Consider the following 26,655-nt stretch of genomic DNA (forward strand, 5'->3'; position numbering starts at 1 on the left):
ACCTCGCCTGCACTATCGGTATATGCTGGCAAGTCACCAGTGAACAATGATAAACGAGTATGAAGTCAGGTCAGTCAGTCCAACTTAATTGATTTAGTAGAAGTCGACCTAACAGGATCAATTGCTAGCAATCATGACCCATTACTAACAATTCCCTCCTCCCAATAACTGTTCTAACACATAATTTTTTTATGCAACTTAGAATGGCAAACATGCTGACGGTCCAGCTGATAGAAAGTGGTAACTGTCGCCTATAGACATGAGCAGTACCATGGACTTAACAGAGTATACTGTTTCGCCCATGATCACACTCCACGCGTTGCCATTCCTGAGGACTAAGATGTTATTCCTCTATACCCTGTAAATTCACTGCCATGTCCCACCCTTCAAATTGAAATACAGCTATGTAAACACAACTGATTTACGGTAAAAACACGAATGGGACAAAGGTGCCCATGCAAACGACTTTTGTACAATCTCCCTCTGGCAAATCATCTCGTAAACTTATCGATTAAACTTGTAATGTCTTCCTTATTTAGCTAGATTTTCTACAACAGAAGTGTCCAGCACAATCTCAAACGACCGACCGACTCTGATAAAATTATCGTCCAATTTTAAGGCTTGCTAATACATATTCGATTATAACATTTTATTGAACGTCGATTATAGCCATTTTCACGAGGATAATGTAATAAACAATGATACAGGCTTTTACTTTTAAATAGCCAATTCGGATTAGTTGTTCCTCGCCGCTCGAGGAAATCGTGAAACAAATGTACAGTATTCAGTATCCTTGTGATTTTATTATAATATGATGATTATGATTGTAATGTTGTTGATGATGATGATAATGATGATATAATTTTTTATTATACGACTAAGAATGGCAAACAAGCTGACGACCCGACTGATGCTAACCGTCCAAAGTGGTAACCGTCGCCTATAGTCATGAGCAGTACCATGTACATAACAGAATATACTGTTTCGCCCATGATCACACCCCACGCGTTGCCATTCCCGAGGACTCAGTTGTTATTCCTCTGTACCCTGTAAATTCACAAATTTAGATAACAAAGGTACTCTTTACGTACAAGAGAATTGTTACATTTATTACCTTTTCCATTGTTATACAGCATAATTACGTGAGCCCTCTCGTAATATGGGTAGGCACTCTGTGGGAATTACGCTGTTTGCCAATCGAATATTCTAGGAAATGTTTGCTTCTCATGTCAGAAATACTGAACTACATTATATATGGGCATTTATATGCATGACTGAATTGTCTATGTATTCAAATGCTAATCCTGTAATAGGATTCGTATATCTAATGTTATAAAGAGATTGTTTGTAATGGATAAACTCAAAATACACGTATTTATTACTGTTACTGAAAAGCGGGCTTTTTCAGACAGAAAAGCCTGTGACACTGCGACCTTTCCATGGTCTTTTGTGCTCGCCCTTTTTTAAAGTTCGCTGCTAATTCCTATCGATGATAGGAGTTTTAAGATGTTTTTTTGTGGCGACATTTTTTTATCTTCTCTGGATATAGAGTGTTTTCCAAAGAAGATATATCGTTTATGTATGAGGCTATAGCCATACAAAAATTTTTGAAATAGATTTTTGGGCAAAAAGAAAAGTATGGACGATTAATCATTCATCATCATCAACATATCAGCCTTAAACTGTCTACTGCTAAATATAAGCCTCCCCTTGGGGGGGTTTGCCAGTAGTTACCATGCTTGGCAGGCGGATTGGCAACCGCAGTTAGGCTGCTACATCCCCCGCCCTCTCTTAGTCGCCTCTTACGACACCCACGAGAAAGGAAGGGGTGGCCTATTCTATGCCGGGACCATAGGGCAATTTTTAATCATTACAAATATTTAATATTTAAATTAGATGTAGATATATTATTTAAGGGAATATTAAATTTGACCCTTGTAATATTAGAAAATAACTCTCAACGAATTTCACTGCTTAACTTAGTTTAAAAAGTATTGGAATAAATATTAGAAGGCGCTGAGTATTTGGCACGTGAAGTTTCTGAAGTTCATCCGCTGATAAAATCTACGAGTCATGCTGAAGTGGCATTTGAGGAGCATAATTCGAGGAAGCGATAATCGATGGAGAAGGGAAGTTGTTGTTGGTATTTTTACCTTGTGAGAAACCACAGCTAGAAAACTATCTATGTGATGAAATATATATATATATATATATATATATATATATATATATATATATATACCCTCTCCTCCCACATACGAGAGAGTCCTTTTATTACCACTTTCAAAAAAAAACTGAAATGACATCTTCTTTCCCTTGAGTCATAATCTTTATTTTTTCTAGTAATTCATTTTTATAATTAAACTGTCAAATCTTAAAATCGTTCAACTAAATTTCTAATATAGATAGTTTATTTTATTTTAACATTTATTATGTAAGTAGTTAGGTATTATATTTATTTGCAGTATATATATTTACGTTATATTATAAGATGTATTAATATTTCACTAGATCGTTATAATAGTAAATAAGTATTAATATAGTTATGGAGCAAGAACGAATAGAGATGTCGGTAGGGGCCTCCCTAGACGGACGTATGTCGACCAAATAGGCGACGTGCTGAAGAAGGGCCAAATTAAAAGTACCCGTAACCGGCGTGCGTGTATGAAAAGATTGATGAATGTGGAAGAAGCGAGAGAGGTTTGTTTGAATCGAAGCATTTGGTGTTCCATTGTTTCCGCCTACCCTAATGGGAGACAGGCGTGACAGATATGTATGTATGTATTAATATAGTTTTTAAATACTAACAACTACATTTATGTTACATACTAACAAAACTGGACCCATGTAACCTAAAATAAATAAATAATAAAAAAAAATGTGTTTATTTGTACATTTGTTTATGTATTGATTGGTATTAATAGTTATTCGTATTCGGAGCATTAATAATTGTTTGAACAGCACTCGTGTACTTTAACTGCCTGCTAACAAGATGCTTTACTACTGTATTGGGTTGACTGGAAGAGATCTCTTACAGAGATATGTCCACCCTTGCTCACAATATTTACAAATGCAATACATATAAGATATAAGGTTTATGCTCCATAAAACAAAAATTAACTAACATGGAAGTAAACGCTATTATAATTCGATCAAAAAAAGTTTATTTAAAAACGTTAAACAAATGCTTTCATCTAATCCACCATCTTGTAACTGCCGCAGCCACAACATGGCGGATTACATTTTAAAAGACTTCATTTATTTTATCGGTATCCATTCTTTAAGCTTTTAATGGCGGCCATTTTAATAATATTACAATGTTGAATACTAACTGTTTCTCGCGGCTTTGTTCGCATGAATTTGTATATTAAAGTATTCTATGTTTTAAGTTTAGAATATAACCTAATCCGCTAAGCCGTTTAAATGTCATTAAGTAAAATTTTACATTTAAACATACGATACCCCGTTTTAAAATCATATATTTACAATTTAAGGTATTTCTTATGTCGATGGAATTATTCATGTGTATAGGTGACGGTTACCATCTTTCATCAGGTGCGCCGTCAGCTTGTTTGCGATTCTGAGTTACTAAAGAATAATCTAAAAACATTTGCGTGTATAGGTGTATACGTGTGTGAGTGTTCACACTTGAAGTCGCTTTATATTTGCGAAGGAAAATGTACTTACTAGACGATAAAATGCAACAAATATACTTAATGCCTTCGAAATAATTCATCGCAATCTGAATAAGTTATTTCTTTTCAATCTGTTATTTTTGTTATGAATGGCTTTCTCTTATTCATTGAAAGACTTAAAACAAAAAAGTACAAAAATAACTTCGGAATTTAGTAAAGAGAATAAGCCGGGAGTAATTCTCTGTGAGTGCTTTCTTATGTTAAGGACATAAATTATATTCTGAATATTATATATTGATTTGTTAACATATATATATAAAGTTCAAAATAGTGTACTATTTTCAGATATTAAATATGGCCAATTATAAGGTAATTGCATCAATGCAAGTGCTTTAAAATTCGAACCTGAAAAGCATATAAATGAAATAAAATAAATAACAATAACTTTTTTCCCCGTGACTTCGTCTGTGTGACCAGAATATGTTCACTGATCAGAAAAAAATGTATTCTCTGTAGCCTATGTCTTTCTCCATCCCATATACCTATACTACCAGAGGGAGTCTTTGTACTGACGTCGTTTGCTTGAGTACCTCTGTCCCATTCCTGTTTCTATCGTGAAGCAGTTGTGTTTGCATGGTTGTGTTTCGGGTTGAAGGGTGGAATATGGCAGTGAATTTACAGGGTACAGAGGAATAACACCTGAGTCTTCAGAAATGGCAACGCATGTGGGGTATCATGGGCGAAACAGTGTACTCTGTTATGTCCATTATACTGCATATACTGCATAGGCGACGGTTACCACTTTCCGTCAGGTGGGCCGTCAGCTTGTTTGCCATTCAAAGTTGTATGAAAAAAATAGTATATGTATGCTAAATTTTATGGTGATTAGGTCAACTTTTAAGGCACTAAGACGTAACAAACGTACAAATTCACTTTCATGCTTATAGTCACTGTCATCATCATTTCAGTCATTATCCGTCCACTGCTGGACATAGGCCTCCCCCATAGACTGCCATAAGGTACGGTCCTGAGCCACCTGCATCCACTAACTTACTTATAACATTAGAAAAAATTAGAACTATAATAAGAATACACCGACATAATAAATATACATATAAAACAACATTTTTAATATAAATAAATCACCAAAATAACCGCATTAGATGTTTTTAAATATACCCAAACAACAAATAAAGGACGGACAGTAAAAAACTAAACAAACGTCACACGTAAATACAGATCTGTCCATGTTTATAAAAATGTATTATTTTAAAAACGAATGATCGAACGATTTTCAAACAAAACGTGTTGATTTCTTAATTAAATTATGTTGAAACAAGTTATTTTCACGTTGTGATTAATGGATATATTTGTGGAGTGTCACTGCTCGAGTCGACGTTATTGATAGCTCGAATTCGATTTTGTTGGTTGCAAATAATATTAGATTCATTTTAACTAAGCTTGGAATAATTCACGAGTAACATGTGAAATAGCATATGATACGCCAAATCATAAATCACACATGCTACGTCTGTTCACTAATATTTCTACAAAATAAAACTAAAAAATCACAGATAGTGACGTAGTTTACATTTATTAGTGATCGGCGATAGGGTTTGGTTAATAGTGAAATAAAATTATAGCAAGCAATCGACTAGGCTGTAAAGAGCGAGCGAATAAAAATTTTAGCGTACTGATCATAAAAGTTATAATTCCTACTTCATATTAACAAAAAATAGCGATTGTGACATTAAACCACTTCTTGTGAAAATCACTTCTAATATTTTGTTACATGTGATATTACTGTGTATTGTATTAACAAAAATAATACCACGTCGTTTACATTTATTAGTGATCGTCGATAGGGTTTGGTTAATAGTGAAATAAAATCACAGCATGTAATCGACTGGGCTGTAAAGAGCGAGCAAATAGAGACTTTAGTACACTGATCATAAAAGTCATAATTCCTACTTTACATTAACAAAAATAAGCGATTGTGACATTAAACTACTTTTTGTAAAAATCACTGCTAATATTTTGTAACATGTGATATTACTGTGTACTGTACTAATAAAAATAATATCGCTCAATGATAATAAATTAAAAGCAGCAATCCTTCCCATGCCTAAAGACTCTGTACCCAAGAGAGCAAAGGGAGTGTCATGCCACCGTAGGATTTTAGAGGGTGTAATGAATACCATTCCACTCCGGTTGTCAAAAAAATTTCTTAAGTTTTTGACAGACGCAAAAAATGTTGTTAAAACGACCCCGATTATTATTACCCAATATATCAACACCCACATTGAAGTCAATTGAGAAGAATAATTTTCTAAGATTGCAATAAATTTGATTTTGATCAGACAACGATCCTTATAACTTAACTGCCAAAAAATTGTTTTCACAAAAAAATGAACACCGAATGAACGATTTATAAGTTGATACATTGATGAAATATATTGGAAAATAATGCGAACTTAGAACTGTTATTGTAGCCTGGGGATTTTATCTCGCCATTGTTATTTATACAATAATACTATACTCTTATTAGCATTATATTAAAAACTACTGATTTTTAATATATAACGGGAATTTTATGAACTTATTATGTTTGTTGTTTCGATTGGTATGTGAGATAGGACTCTGTGACTCAAAGCACCATACGTCCTCTGAATACTTCCGAATGAAGTTTAAATAGAAAATAGAACGTTAAAGGAATGGTAACTCCGCCTGCGCTAACGGTATACACTGGTAAGGCACCAGCAAGGAATGGCAGGTGAGGGTGAAAAGGCAAGTCAGTTCACCTAATGCGATAAATTTACTCTAATCTGAGCACGATGATTTGCAGGGGAAACCGCGAGGAGGTCGACCTGTCCGGATGAAGTAGGAACAATTGTTGAAATGATATATACAAACATGTTACTAATATAATATTATAATTGTAACCATACAATGTCTAGACTATGAGGGTAGTGAGTGGGCAGTAGTAGTGCTAAAGAGAAACTAAAATATTTACATAAGTTACAAGTTATATATATACATTTGAAAGATACAATATTAATACATACATATTATACACACATACATATATACTTATCAAATACAACAATAATATTTCATCAATACAGAAGCCAACGGTATGACTATTGTCTACTTATAAAACTTTATCAGGCTGAACGTTGATGTTTCCCACGAGCAAACAAAAGGCTTTAAAAACCCTTCGCTGAAGTTAGCGGCGTGTCAAGTTAGTTGGAAATTTTTGTTCGGACCCATTACGCTTGGAATAAAATTGAAAAAAATTACTTTCAGATCTCTTGGGTTTATAGTACAGATATATATATATATATATATATATTGTATTTTTTTAACTCTAAATTATAAGACATTTGAGAATTTATCTACAGTAATACGTTGTCCTCAAGAATGGCAACGCATGAAGGGTATCATGGGCGACATAGTGTACTCTGTTATGTCCGTGATTATTTATTTATAATATATATACATATTTTTGGTGCACTTTACAGATTTACCAATGCACTCACCAAAAATCAAATTTTGCTTAATTTGTTACCGCTCTGTGAAACTGTGGCAGTACAGTAAAAAAAAAATTGTCCAGTTCGGAATTCATTACTACCTCATTGATCAGACGTAGCGCCTGATTCAGGCGCCACTCACGAGGGCATTCTAGTTGGATGTCCTACGTGGAATGAACTACGGTCATACTTACATATAAGCGATGAAAAGTAGTAAACTTGTCATTAGATGGCCCGTCAGTTTGTCTGCCATTGTAAGTTGCATAAAAATATGTATTTCAGCGATTTCAATTATCATCAATTATCAGTTAAGAGCTGATATGATGATGATGAGAAATGACAAATAGGAAAAACATGACATTCTTTAGTCTTAAGGGTGAACATAACGCTGAGCAAATTAGACAGCTTATTTTGATACATTTCTTGGAATTTAAAGATTTGTTTTTTTTAGTCTGAACTTCGAAAAACATAACAGTTGTTTCTTTATGTAAGTTACTCGATATCTCCATGTACAGTTTCATGAATATGAAACAAAATTGAAAAACTTATGACGGTTTGACGTACAAAGAGATGGACAAGGGCGATAGGTACATTAAATGTACATATATTATATTATTAGGAGGTTTATCATGATTTGAAATTCCAATTTTTCAACCTCATTTTCGTGTTTTTTTCTCTTATAATAAAATCGACCCAGTAAATGGACCTTAATGAATAAATGAGTATACTTTTTTTTTTATACAACTTAGAATGGCAAACAAGCTGACGACCCACCTGATGGAAAGTGGTAACCATCGCCTATAGACATGAGCAGTACCATGGACATAACAGAGTATACTGTTTCGCCCATGATACCCCCCATGCGTTGACATTCCTGAAGACTCAGGTGTTATTGCTCTGTACCCTGTAAATTCACGCCATATCCCATCCTTCAATCCGAAACACAGGCATGCAAACACAGCTGCTTCACGGTTGAAACACGAATGGGACAAAGGTACCCAAGCAATCGACTTTTGTACAAAGTCTCCCTCTGGTAAAATGTAAATCTCTCATCTCTCATGTAAATTTAACATCAAATTTGTCTTTCTTTCGGACCCGAAATTTCGGAAAACATTTCATGGTAGGCCTTCAATAAGCCGCAAAATCGTACGGCAGCGACAGTAGCATCTAACTAATCACCCGTCACCATCGTCGGCTTTGTCGCTTATCACTGCCGAGTACTTGAGAATTTATTTATTTACTTAGTACACAATAGAAATACAAGGCGGACTTAATGCTAAAAGCGTTCCCTGCCCACTAACTTTTGGCTATAATAAAACATTGGGATGAGGTCATGAAATAAACTGTGGAATAATGGTAAAGTAAGAGACGGCATTCGTAGCTGAAACTATTTCGAGGAATAACGCGTAAAATAAACCCGTCTTTGTGAGACAGAATCTTTACATCGCAAAATTGTTTGAAACTGTGAATAATGTATTTTTTTAAAACTTCTTTAGACTTTAGACGTTGGATAATTTTTGGGATGGGGAAGAAGCACAGAATTCGCGTGAACATTTTTTTCTCATTAAAAATATGAAAATTTTATTACTATACTAAATGAGTTTGATTTTTGTTTGTTTGTTTGTTACCGTATAGCGCCTTAACGGCTAAATCAGGGGGGAAGGCAATGTTAGTAATGCGGGCTACCAGGTCCACTGCTAGCAAAATACCCTGTCAGAGCGACGCCCACGCGGTTGCCTCTAGAAACCATCGTGCTAAATTCCAGATGTATCCCTGACCATGGGCTAACTGACTGGTGCCCCGCCACCAGTGTATACCGTTAGCGCAGGCGGGATTACCATTCCATTATCATCCATTAAAAAAAATGGCTAAATCTAATATATACTATATAATATAGTATACACATGCTACATTAGATGAAGAAGGAAGAAAGCTACGTTTTATCTCACCCGATCACAGGAACAAAGTAGCAGGTAAAAACTAGTCACACATAAATGCACAAATTCAAAACAAGTTACACGGGAGATCTTTAAAGTCAAAATAAGCAGTGTAATAAAGTAGATACACGTTCACAGCAATAACAACCAAAAAAGTGGCAGCACCTTCACAATGCAGCACTCGCTACACGTAACATGCAACGAAAACGTTGACTCGCAGTATCCACAAAATGGAAATAACGAAATGCATTCGAAACAAATTCACAGACACTTTTCAGCGATGTAAAATGTAAACTGACGGTGTACAACTAGTATATTTTATTCAAACACAGAAGTTTTTTGTGAGGACAGATTCAAGTTTTTATTTACTTTATTTTTGCGTGAATTTACAGGGTACAGAGTAATAACACCTGAGTCCTCAGGAATGGCAACGCATGGGGGCTATCATGGGCGAAACAGTATGTGTGTGTACTGTTATGTCCATGATACTGCTCATGTCTATAAGCAACGGTTACTACTTTCCATCAGGTGGGTCGTCAGCTTGTTTGCCATTCTAAGTTGTATAAAAAAAAAAGTATACTCATTTATCCATTAAGGTCCATTTACTGGGTCGATTTTGTTATAAGAGAAAAAAACACGAAATGGATGTTGGAATTTCAAAGCCGTCAGCTTGCTTGCCATTCTAAGTTGTATAAAAAAAAACTTTCAATCGATTTCCTAAAAGGAGATTCCTTATTCGTTTGAATCTTTTATTGCCTGTTACCTCATAACTCTGTCAGTTAAAAACCGATTTTAAAAATATTTTTTTAGGTGATATATTTACAGATTGTTTTCATAGAAGAAAATTATTTATTTATTTATTTATTTATACTTTATTGTACATAAAAACTATATTATTATAACTTATTTCAAATCAGCGATCCGCCCCAGCTTCGCAACATACTCGTACATTACATTTTTTTTTTTGATGGGTGAAAATGGTATGGTAACCCCGCCTGCGCTAACGGGATACGTCGGCGGAGCACCAGTAAAGGGTGATAGGTGAGAATGAAAACAGGCCAGTTAGCCCATCATGATGAATTCATCAGGAATTAACCATGATAGTGTCCAGGGGGAACCGCGAGGACGTCGACCTGGTTGGGTATATTGCTAGCAATGGGATTCTCAGTCTCCATTACTAATAATCCCTTTCCCCCCCCCGTACATTACATTAGAAACATATAAAATTATCAGTGTTTTTCTTCTATATTATACATGTATAATACATATAAACCTTCCTTTTGAATCACTCTTAAACCTCTTTTACCAGAGGGATACTTTGTACAAAAGTCGATTGCTTGGGTACCTCTGTCTCATTCGTATTTCAACCGTGAAGTAGTTGTGTTTGCATGGCTGTGTTTCGGTTTGAAAGGTGGGATATGGCTTGAATTTACAGGGTTCAGAGGAATAACACCTGAGTCCTCAAGAATGGTAACGCATGGGGGGTATCATGAGCGAAATAGTATATGTTATGTCCATGGTACTGTTCATGTCTATAGGCGACGGTTACCACTTTCCATCAGGTGGGCCGTCAGCTTGTTTGCCATTCTAAGTTGAATAAAAAAAAAACTCTATCTACTAGAAACACCGCATCAATATCTGTTGCGTAGTTTTCAAGATCTAAACATAAATAGGGACAGATAGATGGAAAGCGACTTTGTTTTATACTATGTAGTGACGATAAAAATGTACAACAAGCGAGCTTAACTCTGCAAGAGTTCTCTTTCAACAAACCCTGAGTGGTAACGAAATAGTTTCAGTTATTTAGTTTTCAAATTTTATAACTGATTTTTTCACAATTGAAATCGGTATTTTTTGTAGAATACAACCTTCAATTATTTATAAACCGACTTAGATTTTTTTTTATCAAAAAGGATATATTTTCAATTTTGTCTCCCATACAAATGGTCATTAAAATCGGCCCATCGGCGGTTTTTTATATCAAAATAACCGATTTGGCCACGATTGAGGTTAATGCTTTTTCATTGTAAAACAAAAACTACCGGTTAGAATCTGAGCGTTTGAAACAATATTATTGGAGGATTGCAAACCTATCTTGAGGATACTGCGTGAATTGGTTTTCGCACGTTTAGAGCGCTGCCAATCTTAAAGACTAACGGATTACAGTCTTGTGTCAATATTTTAACTTACTTTCTTGGCCTTCAACGCGATTACAGAGGCGGGAAAGGGATTGTTAGTAATGGGGGTGTAATAGTCCCATTACTAACAATATACCCTCTCAGGTCGACCTCCACGCGGTTCCCCCTGGAAACTATCATGTTTAATTCTTGTCGAATTCTTCATGGTGGGCCAACTAACCTGCATTCATTCTCACCTATCATCTTCCACTGGTACCTCGACGGTGTATACCGATAGCGCGGGCGGGGTCACCATTCCATTTTCACCCATTAAAAAAAAACGCGATTACAGAAAACATTGGATCGCAAGGACGATACATTACTGAATATAAAAATCTTGGTCATGGCTGCAAAGAAGCCATATAGTGTATTTGAATAAAGAAAAAGGATTATTTGAATTTTTTGATACCCTTCTTGTTTATTTGATATGTAAATAAATATAAAAAAAAAAAAAAACACTAGTAGAACTATAAAAGTGCTATAATATCGGAGTACGTCGTATAAACCTTGTAACAGACATAATACCAGGGGGACACTTTGTACAAAAGTCGTTAGCTTAGGCACCTCTGTCCTATTAGTGTTTCAACCGTGAAACAGTTGTGTTTGCATGGCTGTGTTTCGGTTTGAAGGGTGGGATATGATAGTGAATTTACAGGGTACAGAGGAATAACACCTGTGTTCTCAGAAATGGCAACACATGGGGGGTATCATGAGCGAAATAGTATGTTATGTCCATGGTACTGCTCATGTCTATAGGCGATGGTTACCACTTTCCATCAGGTGGGCCGTCAGCTTATTTACCATTATAAATTAGCGATTTATAAAAATAAATCCAACACCCTCGATACATCTGTCTGGTAAGAAAAGGGTTAAGAAGGTATTTATTACGCACGCAAACGTTAACATATCCTGCTGAAATTGCGTGTCCTACCTTCGTCTCTGAGACTCCGACTTCGTCCAACTAGTAACTAGGCATGAGTAATTTATTTATTTTATTTATTTATTCATTAGTACAAATATGTGTACATGGCGGACTTAATGCTAAAAGCATTCTCTCCCAGTCAACCATAGGGAAGTGACAGAATACTCGAATGTGGTACTACTAATTATTGATATACATACATACTAAAATTACATATATAAACGAATAAATATATATAAATAACAAATATACTTACACATATATGACATATACTATATTATACACGAAATTGAGAATAATATTAAAGCTCGGATAAAGTAAAAAAGTGAGCGTGAACATTTTTTTTTAAAGACAGTTTAGTCGGTAGTCTCTTAATGCCATCAGGATAATATCGGATATATATATATATATATAGAAATATATATATATATATTATCGAATATAAATGCGGTATTTTATGTAGTTCAATATCTATATATTTGAATATTACCATGTGATCCCGATATAGAATGGGCCACGCTTTCTTTCTCGTGGGTCTCGTAAGAGGTGCTTAACGGTCAAGATATGGGCAGCAGCAGCTTCAAACATCACCACAGCACAAGGGAAAGGGATTCCCAGTAATAGAAACTACGTCACTACATCTCCGATATCTATCATTCATATTTATAAAATTCTGTTGATGAGATATCTATAGACCGAGTAGTCAATATCTAATATATATATATATATATAGATAGATAATTTATTTTCATTACTTACAGCACACAAATTACAACATAGATATAAAAAAAAGCGAAATAACATAAATGATAAAAAAAAATACATAAAGCTAAATACAATTTTCGTTTGTGAGTGTGCCATAGTAATACAAAATAGATATTGTTATATATATATATATATATATATATATATATATATATATATATATATATATATATATAATATTATATAAGATTATGGAGCCTAATTTATGTCCATACGTGAAATGCAACAAATTTGTTGGTTTATTAAGAAATTTTTAATTGTTAATTAAGCACTGCACGTACTAGGTCAATGTATTGCCCCACCAGATTTGTATTATTTTATTAGTATTATATTTTATTATTTTATAAGATCATAATTTTGTCAGTTATAACCGAGCCATTGGAAATATACATTTCCACAAACCACGTCGCCTCAATACAACCCGCAACATAGTACATACCTACTGTAATTACTTATATAAGATATCGTCACCTCTATGGCAAATTTACGAATTTGCAGTTTTTTCAAATTTGACATTTCTTGAAAAATGTACATTTTGCGTCATACTACTTATTGTGTCTTATTTTCAAATTTATATCTCTAATTCATTATTCTTTCGGTTAAAGAAATCGAGTAGCTCGAATCTCCATATTTTTGTGATATACCCAAAGTACTTAGCATATTTTTATAGTATTTTCTATAATAAACACTTTAATTTGAAAATTTCAATAATTATTTTATCAATTTTTCAATCCTAATTTAGTTATTTTACATGAATGATTGCCTTCCTTATACCTTCGTATATTTACGAAAGTGGCACTTTCGTTAGTTTGCTAGATATTAAAATGAATGATTTTCTTTGGCAACTTACGAAACTGCCACTTTCGTAGATTTGCTGTTGTATAACTCAATACCTGGGAACTCTCATGTATGAAGGTGCAAAGTAACGAATGTGTATTTATTTCTGATACTTGTAATATAATAATAATTAATTTAGCATTCAATAAAAACCAGGATTTTAAAACTAAAATGTTAGCACGATCTTTTACAGTAGTCTTCTGTCAAAAGTTATTTGCATTGTAATGTTTTAAAACGTTCCCCTGTAAAATGTATCTCTTTCAGTTTCGTAAGTTTACCATAGAGGTGAAGGTATGTAACCCCTAACATTTACAGTAACGAGTTAGCAACAAGCTCAGCAATCAACTAACATACGAATAGTAACTGAAATAAAAAGGTATAGAGGCCATCCACTGAAATATTAGATCTGAATATATTGATTGCTCAATCACGCTCAACGAATTCGAACATTTCAGATATACAGTATTTCCTTTGATACAAAAGTAAGTGCGTAGACACTGAAAGCAGTCTGATTCTAATTGAGTTTGTGATACTCTGAAATTTTTTTACTTTATCAAACATACTATGTACAGATCGACATTAATCTATACAATTCTATATAAAATATTATAATGTTAATACTAGTTTTTACTCCTATCTTTGTCCATGTGACTAGGACATTTACTTATTTGTTTATTTAACTCTTCATTGCATCATAAACAAAAATGTATGATATACAATGACAAGTGAACAATTCAAGTGAAATATAGTAACATAAATACAGATTGAAATGTATACATAAAGGTACAAAAGGCGGTCTTATCGCTAGGGCAATCTCTTACAGACAACCTTCGGTTAAAGGAGAATAGATAGAAGTGGGTAGGTGGCGCAAGAGTGAATTAATATTTTTTTATGCATAAAAAACTTTTTTTTTTATACAACTTAGAATGGCAAACAAGCTGACGGCCCACCTTATGGAAAGTGGTAACCGTCGCCTATAAACATGAGCAGTACCATGGACATAACAGAGTATACTGTTTCGCCCATGATACTCCCTATGCGTTGCCATTCCTGAGGCTCAGGTGTTATTCTTCTGTACCCTGTAAATTCACGCCATATCCCACCCTTCAAACCGAAACACAGCCATGCAAATACAAATGCATGCAAAAACATACAAATTCAGATACAGTGCATATACAAAATAAATAACTTTCGATATGTAACTTTAATACAGAAATAAATTATATGCTAGGGTTAATAAGAATGCATTAAAATATAAGTAAAAAATGTGTGACACGAGTGTATGTTATAGAATGTATGTTAACTAAACTTGTGAGTACATATGAGTTCGTTTGGTGTGTGTGTGTTCGAGAATGTATGTACGTGTGTGTGCGCGTGTGTGATTGTGTGCGTATGCGTGTATTTGAGTGGTTTTATATTCATATGTTTTAGAGTATCTGTTTTAAAAATCTTATGTTTTATGTTAAATACCTATATAAATACATAAAAAACATATAAATACTGCTTCCAAATTGTAAAATTTTTAGATTGCTGAAGAAATAAATAAGTATACGGGATGGCTACAATTAAAATTGTTGTCAAAATACGAGTAAAACAATATTTCCGGTTTTATATCAAAGAAGCGAACGTAATAAACATCATCACTGGATCGGTATTTTATAGGAAAAATAACTTGCTTATCATATAAAGTGGATCAACGAAAAATGTGTACGAAATGAATACGGAAAATAATGGAAAATAATGGAAAGATTAAGATGTTGTGAAATTTTTCTTAGCTACTGTTGTTGTCGACAATTAAATATTATTATGATAGTCAAATATATATATATATATATATATATATATATATATATATATATATATATATATACGGACCGCTACTATATTATACAGCAAAGATGACAAATAAACGTACAGCCCGTCTGAAGGTAAACGGTCACTATAGCCTATTTAATTTTAATAGGTGAAATGACACGGTAACCCCGCCTACGCTATCGGTATACACTGGCGGAGTACCAGTGAGAGATGATAGGTGAGGATGAAAAAACAGGTCAGTTAGCCCATCGTGACGAATTCCACTAGAATTGACCACGATGGTTTCCAGGGGGAACCGCGTGATGGTCGACCTGATAGGGTATATTGATAGCAATGGGGGACTAACCTCCTTATTATTAACGATCCCTTCTCCTGATATATCTAAAGAAGGTAAACGCTCCTAAGAATTAAAAAAAAAATAGACTTTAAATACAGCAGTACTTTAATATGTATAAAATATAAAAGCATAAATAAGGATTCTTCAGGATCGGCAACGCGCACGTGACACCCCTAATATTACAGGCCTCCATAGGTTACAGTGGCCATTTACCATCAGACGGGCTGTATACTATATTTGCCACCATCGTGCTACAAAAAAAAAATCTTTTCAGGTTTTTGGAATCATAATATTAATCAGATAAAGAGGAAGAGGAAGACCGAGAATTAACTACATGGGACAGATAAAGGAAACACTAGGCGTCATGTTGTATAGGGAGATCAAGGATATGGCCTGGGATAGAGCTGGCTGGAGGAAGATGCATGGATTAGTTGCACCGACAAGAGGAAACTCTTAAATGAAAAGAGAGAGAATATTAATCAGATATTATTATTTTGTCAGCAGTCCACTGCTGAACATAGGCCTTTTCTATTATGGGAGTTTTGCCAGTAGTTGCCATATTTGGCAGGCGGATAAGAAACTACAATTAGGCTTTAGTGATATTTTAAGGGGGACGCGGCTGCTTATTCCTCGAACATTAAGCTTCCTTATTCGCCTCTTACGACATCCACATGTAAGAAAGAGGTAGTCGATTCTATACCAGAACCACACGGCACATTATTTTTATGGCTATATATATACAAATCTTATTTAAGTTTGACCCAATAATAAAAAATCTTAAAGAAATTTGCCTGTATCATAACATTGTAATGTTTTAATGACCGCAATATGTTGATTATAGTACATTACTGCAGCGGCCAGCAACTGAGGCATTGATGGACGAACGTGCAAATGTGAGCCGAAGCGTAGCCGAGGCACACATACGTGAGTTCATCAATGTCTAGTTGTGGTCAAGGCTTGTATAGTACTTTTTTCAAATAATGCGCGGAAATAAAATAAAACAATTTTACTTTTTAAGTTCAATGATGAATAACAAACAATAATAATATTTCACGCGCCATAATGTTCTTTTGTTTTTTTTTTTTCAATAAACAGCTTTCTATTTGCAAGCCAGTTCGACATTTAAATAAAACTTTTTATTAGTTACCTCCTTGGTAGCCATGTTTCGAAGTAAAAGGTCATTCCATTTTTAAATTACAGGACAAATATGAGTTTACATAGTAATTTATCTGGCCGCAAAACACGACAGATAAGGATTTTCATACAACTTTTGCCGGCTGCAGTTGCCCACGTGTCTTTGAGTAGTACGGCAAGTTTGATTTATCACTAAGAAGATTGTCAAAATAATGCTCACATTTCCAAGCATGTTTGAGAAAATAATGTAAACTAACTAACATTTTTGGCACTCCGCTTCAGTTGCCTGCTGCCTTTCCACCACGTCACCTCAGCCTCGGGTCTGGAGCCTGTGCTTTTGCACTCGACCTCGTAGCTCCTGTCGGCTGACAACTGCTGACTCTTGTTGAGAATCTGCACCGTGAGTGGCCTTACTGTAACAAACTGGATTAGTAAAGCCAAATGTTTACTAGTTTGAAACGCAATTTTAATTTACTATCACTAGCTTCTACCCGCGTCTTTGTCCGCCATTGTCCTTTTATATACCATATAGTATGTGTGTACCAAATTTCATAGTAACTAGTTAAATTGTTAATGCGCTATAAGTTAATAAACAAACAGGGGGAAAGGGATTGTTAGTAATGGGGTCTAATTGACCCATTGCTAGCAATACACCCTATCAGGTCGACCTCCGCGCGGTTCCCCGTGGAAACCGTCGTGGTTAATTCTAGTGGAATTCGTCACAATGGGCTAACTGACCTGCCTTTTCAATCCTTACCTGTCATCCTTCACTGGTACCCCGCCAGGGTATCCCGATAGTGTAGGCGGGGTTACCATATCATTAAAACCCATTAAAAAAAAATAAACTAACAAACTCACTTTCAGATTTATAATTAGAATATAAATAATAATACTAATTATTTATATTTATAATAAGTTTACTGTTGTAATCTTTTGGAGGAAACAATATATATATATATATATATATATAATACGTTATTAATAAAATTTCTAACATGTTTATAATTATTTTCAATGTACACAATTTTCCTCTAAAGTTTTATTATGTTGCCTCTACGCTACACGTGTTTCTGGTACCAAGCGATTGTGCAACCACGCAAGGTTATACTTCAATTTGAAGTGTGGTACGTTGAAAGGAACAGAGGAAACACAGGGTAAATTACAGATTTTGTACCACAAAAAAACCTACTTCAATTCGTATTTAATACCACAAAAGTGGCAAACAAATATACAGCCCGTCTGATGGTAAACGGTCACTGTAGCCTATGGACGCCGGCAACACCAGGGGTGTCGCGTGCGCGTTGCCGGCCCCGAAGAAACTTTAATACGGGGTGTATTAAAGTTTCTTCGGGTCGGGTTAAAGTTGTTTAAAGAACCCGTACTGTAGTCTTATATTTTGACAAAATCAGTCACTTTTATCTAAAAACTAAACTACAGTAATGATTTTGATAAGATTTCTATGGCATCACTTTGTATGTGTCACTTTCAGACAAAAAAATCCAAATTGGTTTAGAACTGACGGAGTTGAGGTAATAAATACAAAAAAATACAATCGGATTGAAAGCGTTCTTCTTTTTGAAATCACAGTATACCACAGGCGAACCCCCCACCCCCCACCTAGACAACTGGCCCCCCACTAGACAAATGGCAAGCGAATCTATCAATAGAATCGTTATCGAAAGCGAGTTCACGTGTTGGAATGAGACATCCGACGTTGCTACCTCATTCTAACTCATGGACTCGATTTTTTAATGGATGGCAATGAAGTGGCAAACCCCGTCCGTGTTAACGATATACACCGACGAGACGCCAATGAGAAATAATAAGAAAGGGTAAAAAGATAGGTCAGTTAGCCCACCGTGATATATACACTTAGAATTCAGCACGATAGATTCTAGTAGGGACCACGTGAAGGTCCACCTGGTTAGGTATCAACCCTCCCCCCCCCCGCGCACGGACTCACCAGCGATGTCAATTCTATCGTTGAGTTTGCTTGCCCTTTGTCTAGGGTCTGAACCTTGTTTACAGCTCCATATTGTAATTATACAAAACATATCCAAACTATATCCAACAATCATAATCATCATATTTGCCTTTAACTGTCCACTGCTGAACATAAGCCTCCCCTTAGGGGGTTATGCCAGTAATTTAGCAGGCGAAATGGCAACCGCAATTAGGCTTTGGAGATGTTTTAGGAAGAGCTTTGCTGCTTATCCCTTGCCCTCCTTAGTCTTACGACTCCCACTAGAAAAGAAGGGGTAGCCTTTTCTATGGCGGGACCACAGATATCTAAAATTATAAATCCTCTTAATTTACAATATTGAAAATAAATAATATAAAACAAAGAATATACTCACAATTTATGTCTAATATTAGTAACTTGGTCTCTGGCGGAGCTAAATTCGTATTGGATGCTTGACAGACGAGCCTGGCGTTCAAATGCTGCCGTCCAATACTGGGGAAGGTCAACATGTTGACAGTCACTCCGTCAGGCCGCTGCTCGTATGAATCATCGATGACTGTGTTCTCGAGGTACCATGTCACTTTCGGCTTGGGGTCCCCTTGGTGAAGCAAAATAAAATTAGTTATTAAAATCAGTTTACCAGAGGGAGACTTTGTACAAAAGTCGTTTGCTTGGGTACCTCTGTCCCATTCGTGTTTCAACCGTGAAGCAGTTGTGTTTGCATGGCTGTGTTTCGGATTGAAGGGTGGGATATGGCGTGAATTTACAGGGTACAGAGGAATAACACCTGAGTCTTCAGGAATGGCAACGCATGGGGGGCGTCATGGGCGAAACAGTATACTCTGTTATGTCCATGGTACTGCTCATGTCTATAGGCGACGGTTACCACTTTCCGTCAGGTGGGCCGTCAGCTTGTTTGCCATTCTAAGTCGTATAAAAAAAAAGTTTACAAGTCATGAACAATCATTATGGGTCATTTTAAAGTCAGAAGTTTTGTAAGTCAGAGAGAAACATTATACAAAAGTCGTTTACTTGGATACCTCTGTTCCTTTTGTGTTACTGCCATGAAGCAGTTATTTGCATGGCTATGTTTCGGTTTGAAGGGTGGGATATGATAATAAAATAACAGGGTACAGAGGCATAATACCTTTTCTTCAGAAATGGCAACGCATGAATGAGATCATGTTATGTAAAGTACGTATTCTATTATATGTACTGTTCATATCTATAGGCGATGGGGAAGAAAGTTTCTTGTGTGGCAACCCCGTACAAAAGTGATAAAGTGTAGGACGACCCTCCACTAGATGTAGTTAGTAAATGCAGGTGGTTCAGGGCCGTTCCTACTGGCAATCTATGGGGGAGGCTTATGTCCAGCAGTGGACGGATAATGGCTGAAATGATGATATCTATAGGTGACGTTCACCACTTGTTATCAGGTGGGCCGTCAGCTTAACATAACCTTTATAGAGCAGAGAGAGAACCAAGTATCAAGAATAGGGGGAAACTAAACCATTACTAGCAATATAAACTATCAGGTAGACGTCCATGCATTTCCCCTGGAAACCATTGTGGTTAATTTTATATTCATCACGGCGGGCTAACTGAACTGTTTCATCTCCACCTATTATACCTCACTGGTGCCCCGCCAGCATACACTGATAGCGCAGGCGGGATTACCATTTAATTTTCATCAATTTTTTCTACCATGAAGATGATGGTAAATGGTCACTGTAACCTATGAACACCTACAACACTAGGGGTGTCACCTGCGAGTAGCCAACCCTTAGAAAACCTGAATATACCTACCATTTTTGGAGAACTCAATGAAAAAAAGTATCAAGAACATAATTACATATACGTGCTTCATCCAAATTCATATTTCATCTCATTAATTCATGTGATTCTATAGACACATCAGATATCTTATACGCGTCAGAGACTACACAATTATCCTATCATTCATGATAGGTCAGTCTAATTAGAACTTTCATACTAACTGATAAATCGTATATTCTATTATAGTATAGTGCATTAGTTTCATTCTCGTTTAATATTCCATTCACATGTCAATTTGCACTCAGTCTACCAATGAATATGGTTCTAAAATTAGTACAAAATATAGACCTAAATAAATAAATGTAATTAATATATTAGTTTTTAACAACATTTCTAACCCTTCAGGCTTGTAAAATAATTATTATATTCAATGCCCGAGATACGTATTCGTAAACATATTATCTTTACATCGGCGTAAACATATGTTTTAAAATAAATACATGTGTTATTCTATGCTACCATATTACAATATGTGAATAAAGAAATAATATCATATCTGTTTGTGGATCAACGACGCGTACAATTCGACATAAATTGTTCGATCGTATAAAATTTTATAAATGTTGGTAATCAAATACATTGAAATTATTTTGTTTAATTCCACTAACATTAGTATGTGTGTGACTGCCAACACTCGAAGTTTGACCGCCACTACTACTACCAGAAGTTCCACAATCTTCCATATTAGTCATCAATCTTCGACTTCCATTAAATATAAAATGACAATTTAAATTTTTCTAATCAAATAACCGTTGATATGAACTTCTACAAAATAAAACCTAGTTTAGTAAAATATTTATAAAAGTTAACAAAATAAAGAGCTTTTTTAATTATACAGTACTATCATACCTACTTGTATAACAATTAGTCCATTACCTTAAGGTTGTCTTCAAAAGATTGCTCTCAGCTATAAGACCGCCTCACTATACTTATACAATTGTATCGTTGTATTTGTAAATTGTCTCGCTTATTTCCTATATTGTATAATGCAAATAAAGTATACTTCATTCATTCATTCATTCATAAAGCTTCTTGAAAATTTATTATAGTCTGTTTTCATAGCCTAACACGAATAGTTAATGAAAGAAGCCACATATTCCAACAATTTTTGACATAATAAAACGCTGAAAGTTAGTAAAGCTATACAAATGAAAACTAATTTTCGAATCATTGTCTAATGATCCCAATTTTTTACCATAAAGAATGATAAATATGTTTTTTATTCAAGTAAACTTAGCATTTTTTAATAGGCATTTTTGAAGAATTTACCGTCCAGTACGGAATGCAAATTCAGCTAAAAAGAAATGAGCTAGAAAATCAGCTGTTGCTTCTTTCAAATAAAAGTTACGTTTACAACAAAAATGTGAATGGATAAAATGACTATCATAAACTTAATATTGATAAAAAGAAAGAAAATAAAAAACTATATTCAATCACAGTATTCTTGGACAGACCAGTCCCTACTAGAAGCATCCGTTCACGTTCGTGGTTGTGTACAACCATATTATAGGGAGCCCAACGACCCGTCTCACTACATCGCCACAATCTGGATATTATAGTAAGCATAATTTATTTCAAGTTACGCAATTACGTCAAAATATCGGTACCCAATTGGATTTAACAATCAGTATAGCCACTCAGTACAAAATAAAAAAAAAAAATCTCCCACTCTTACTGATTTCACAAAATCAGCGTTCAGGCGTTACGTATGAATGCCTAAACATTTAGCTGAGTGATAACCATTACGGTTGGGGGGAAAGGGATTGTTAGTAATGGAGACTGAGAATCCCATTGCTAGCAATATACCCAACCAGATCGACCTCCTCGCGGTTCTCCCTGGAAACTATCATGGTTAATTCCCGATGAGTTCATCATGATTGGCTAACTGACCTGTTTTCATTCTCAGCTATCACCCTTCACTGGTGCCCCGCCAGCGTATCCCGTTAGCGCAGGCGGGGTTACCATACCATTTTCACCCATCAAAAAACATTACGGTTGCATAATATTTAATTAGTTATAAATTTATTTTTGTATTTCCTTTTCCTTTAAGTTTACAATTGTTTTAATTATAACTGTTATTGATATGCGCCAAATAAATATTTTCTTTCTTTCTTTTCGTCGGACCTTCTTACTTTTTTCCTTCCTTCTTTCTTTATTTCTTTCTTTCAACTTTCAGCAACAACAAGGAACCAGTAAAACAAAATTAGAAATAAATTCATACAATTAGTACATAAAGCGGAACTTTCATATAATAGGTAACTTATAAAAATTCTGATCGCAGAAAATATTAAAACCTAACGACCGGGCTTATGAAAACCGATCGTAAAAATTTATACGTACATAAAATAGAATACGTTTACAGACATCACGGACATTATTTTCACTTCGATTATAACCGCTGCTTCTAAGAGTTTTCCAGAATATTCTTTTTTAAAGATTTCATCAACGTAAACTATTATTTTACTGAACTAGGTGTTATCTTGCAGAAGTCTACATCACAGGTTATTTGATAAGAATTATTTTGTTTAATTCCGCTACAACAGTGAAACTTTCGCAGTTTGGGTGCTGAACGGGTAACACTAGGCTCCGAGATCTATTAATCTGTTTGAAAATGCTTCATTTAAGCGTGCCGCAAAACGTGCGTGACGAAATGGTAGTCGAAGATTGATGGATAGTGTGTAAAGTTGAAGAAGTTTTAGTAATAACAATAGTAGTCAATCTTCGAGTATTGATAGTCACATATAAACTAATGTTAGCGGAATTAAACAAAATAATTCTGTTATTAAAAGTGACATATTATATTTTAATTTACCAGCTTAACTTACGTGTAATTTAAGCTCTACTAGTTCTTTACAGGCTCGCGCTCGCTTCGCTGCGGTTTAAGACTAAAGGTCCCGAATGGTCCCGAAACCAGTCGAGGTAGCTCGATCAAATTAAACGTAAATAAAACTGGTAATTATTACATTAAAATATTTCTAATCTAAATAAAAAATAAAATATTACTAATATTTTTTATACAACGTGGTATATTCATGATTTGTAATGAAAGCGCTCACCACATTCAATAAACAATTACCACTAGAGGTGTCATTTGCTCCACATCAACTCTTATGAAAGAAAGAGATGGAATACAATAATTTCTAAACATAATCTTGCTATTCCAATTCAAGTACATCTATGAAGAGCTCTGAATAAAAGTGATCAGGTAATAAATACCACAGAAACACACCATTTGCCTGATCTTCAAGTTAGGAGTGAAGTTCGCTGTGCTGGTCTGACCGAGCCTCTAAACCGGTACCTTATTGAAGCAAAACAACATGTTTATCACCACACCATAGAGATGGTCATGTTTGGTTGCGACTATTTCCAGCTTTACTATAAATATTTCTTCTAATAAATTTCGTCTGTGAAGAAATTGTAAATAAACTATCTAGTTTAAAAACAAGTCTAAAAATAAAAGCAGATAGTACATTTACCTCCAAACACTTCGCAGATTAGTTCCAACGTGTCGCCTTCGTTGTACGGTTCTAGAAGTCGGGTCTGGTCTCTTGTCTTTGCGTCCATTATGATTGGGCGATTTGGTGGAGCTGTTAAAAGAAATTTATTTAACATTTAGCAAAATAATATGCAGATGCTTACTGTAAATACTAAACTAAAAATAGTCTAAAGAAATCATGTTAAGCCTTGTTAACGCCTTTCAAGCAATGACTATATCTTGGTGGAAATAAATAGCATATCAGTTTTAAATTCTAAAATTAATAGACTAGTACTATTGCATTTTTCGTGCAACTTAGAATGGCAAACAAGCTACCAAACTACCTGATGGAAAGTGGTAATCGTCGCCAATAGACATGAATAGTAGCATGGACATAACAGAGTATAGTGTGTCGTCCATGATAGAATTCGTACGTTACCATTCTTGAAACCTAAGATGTTTTGTCCTTGCACCCTGTAATGTCATTGCCTATCCCACCTTTAAAATCGAAACACAACCATGCAAACACAACTGATTCACGGTATAAACACAAATAGAACAGAAGTACCCAATCAGACAACTTTTGTACAAAATCCCTCTTTGGTAAATGTTTTTACCATGTCTCCATACTATGAGCTTTTTATGACAAATAATGATAAAAATTACACAATGATCATTTGAGCTATTAGGATGGCAAGAGGTAACATAGAAACAAATATATTTTCATATTTATAATATAAACTGATCAATAATAAGGAAGGATTAGTTCAGAATAACAAGCCCATATCACATTCCTGGTTAAGTCATTTAGTAACCTCAGATAGACTTATCAGAATCACGTCGTCTGTTTTCAAAACACTGGCTCTCAACACTGGTCTATTTTTATACAAGCTATTTTCATACAATATTTCAATTTGCTCACATTACACCGACCATATTCGAATCTAATACAACAGGAAAAGGGAAAATATACTACGCTGACCCCAAATAATAAGTGAGTCATTGGTGGTTCCAAACCAATATTGCAGACAACTGTTTTCCGAATTAATTAGATTTGGGAATCTGATTTGCTATCATGGGAATGGTAATAAGAATTATGAGGTTTTAACATAAAAATTTTAGGATGATAAAGAAACGAACAGCTGTATTACACAGACATACAGAGCATTGTGAGATGAAATATTAAAGTATGCAATATGATCCCGCGTATACAATTCTTCCTTTATATTCAATATTTCATAAAGCAATGTTTTCCATAATTTATGAATATAGCATCATTGTGTTTAAGATGTGAGGCTAATGGTGTTTTATGTCTTTTAACACGTCAATTTTTTATGTAAATGACGTGCGAATGGTGAAAATGTATTTTTTAATATTTCAACCCTACTTAGAATACCAGAGTTCACAGGGATAATGCCTGATAAAACAATTTACTATGTAAATTTTACACAGAGTTGGTAAAAAGAGTATATAATATCAACTCGAAACCTAATACGTATTCATGAGTCTAAACTTTCTAAATTTCAAATCAACATTCACAAATTAATATTCGCAGACGAGAAAAAAAACACAAACTTTATAAATCAAATTGTAACAGAGATCCTTCTTTATGTCCTTCAGTATGAAATTCATTTTGCAGAGAAATATTACAGTGAAATAAATGTTTTGGAAAAATATTAATTATAGTTTTTTCATGCAATTGTTCCGTTTCTAAATCTAAATCAATTCTTTCATTACCACATTATTCAAGGAGAATACCGTTCTCTTAGTAATTTGTAAAACTTAGCAAAACATCAAGATATGCCTAACTGTGAAGCAGTTCATCATCCTCATGTTCATCACCTTTGATCTCTACCGTTGTTGTATTATAATACATAATCGTGTATGTATGTATATTTATATGATTATAATGTACAGTAATTCTCCATTGTATATGTTATAATTTGAAAAACAATATGGATACGCCTGTGTATTTATCTACAACAATTTTCAATTTTTCACCGCATTATTACTATAAATTTTTGTTTTGCCAAATGTTGACTGGGAGAGAATACTATATAGCGTTGAGTCCGCCTTTTGTACCAAACATTGGTTGTAATGTTGTCAATAAAGAATAAGTAAATAAAATAAATAACTACATAAATGAAAAAATGTATAGTTTTCTTAAGTAAATCTGGAGAATGGCTGAAGAGATTCGTTACTTTTTATTTTTCGAATAGTCCGATTAAAATTTGAAGGGAATTCAAAAGAAAAGGAATTCAAACTTACTTCAAAATCGAATCATTCATACAC

At 34.6% G+C, this 26,655-nt stretch overlaps 1 protein-coding gene across 1 annotated transcript in view; it reads right to left on the reverse strand.

Annotated features, from left to right (window-relative positions):
* Positions 1–26,655, reverse strand: part of LOC116413723 (hemicentin-1-like) — a 164,597-nt gene that overhangs the window by 33,152 nt on the left and 104,790 nt on the right. Inside the window, exons 4-6 of the mRNA XM_052900586.1 lie at positions 24,365–24,475; positions 19,447–19,650; positions 17,351–17,502 (exon numbers count right to left, since the gene is read on the reverse strand). Coding sequence (XP_052756546.1) covers positions 17,351–17,502; positions 19,447–19,650; positions 24,365–24,475 — 467 coding nt within the window. The remainder of the gene's footprint in view (positions 1–17,350; positions 17,503–19,446; positions 19,651–24,364; positions 24,476–26,655) is intronic.

The sequence above is a fragment of the Galleria mellonella genome, unplaced genomic scaffold, assembly GCF_026898425.1.
Source record: "Galleria mellonella isolate WM207_F2 unplaced genomic scaffold, CSIRO_AGI_GalMel_v1 utg65, whole genome shotgun sequence".
Taxonomy (NCBI): domain Eukaryota; kingdom Metazoa; phylum Arthropoda; class Insecta; order Lepidoptera; family Pyralidae; genus Galleria; species Galleria mellonella.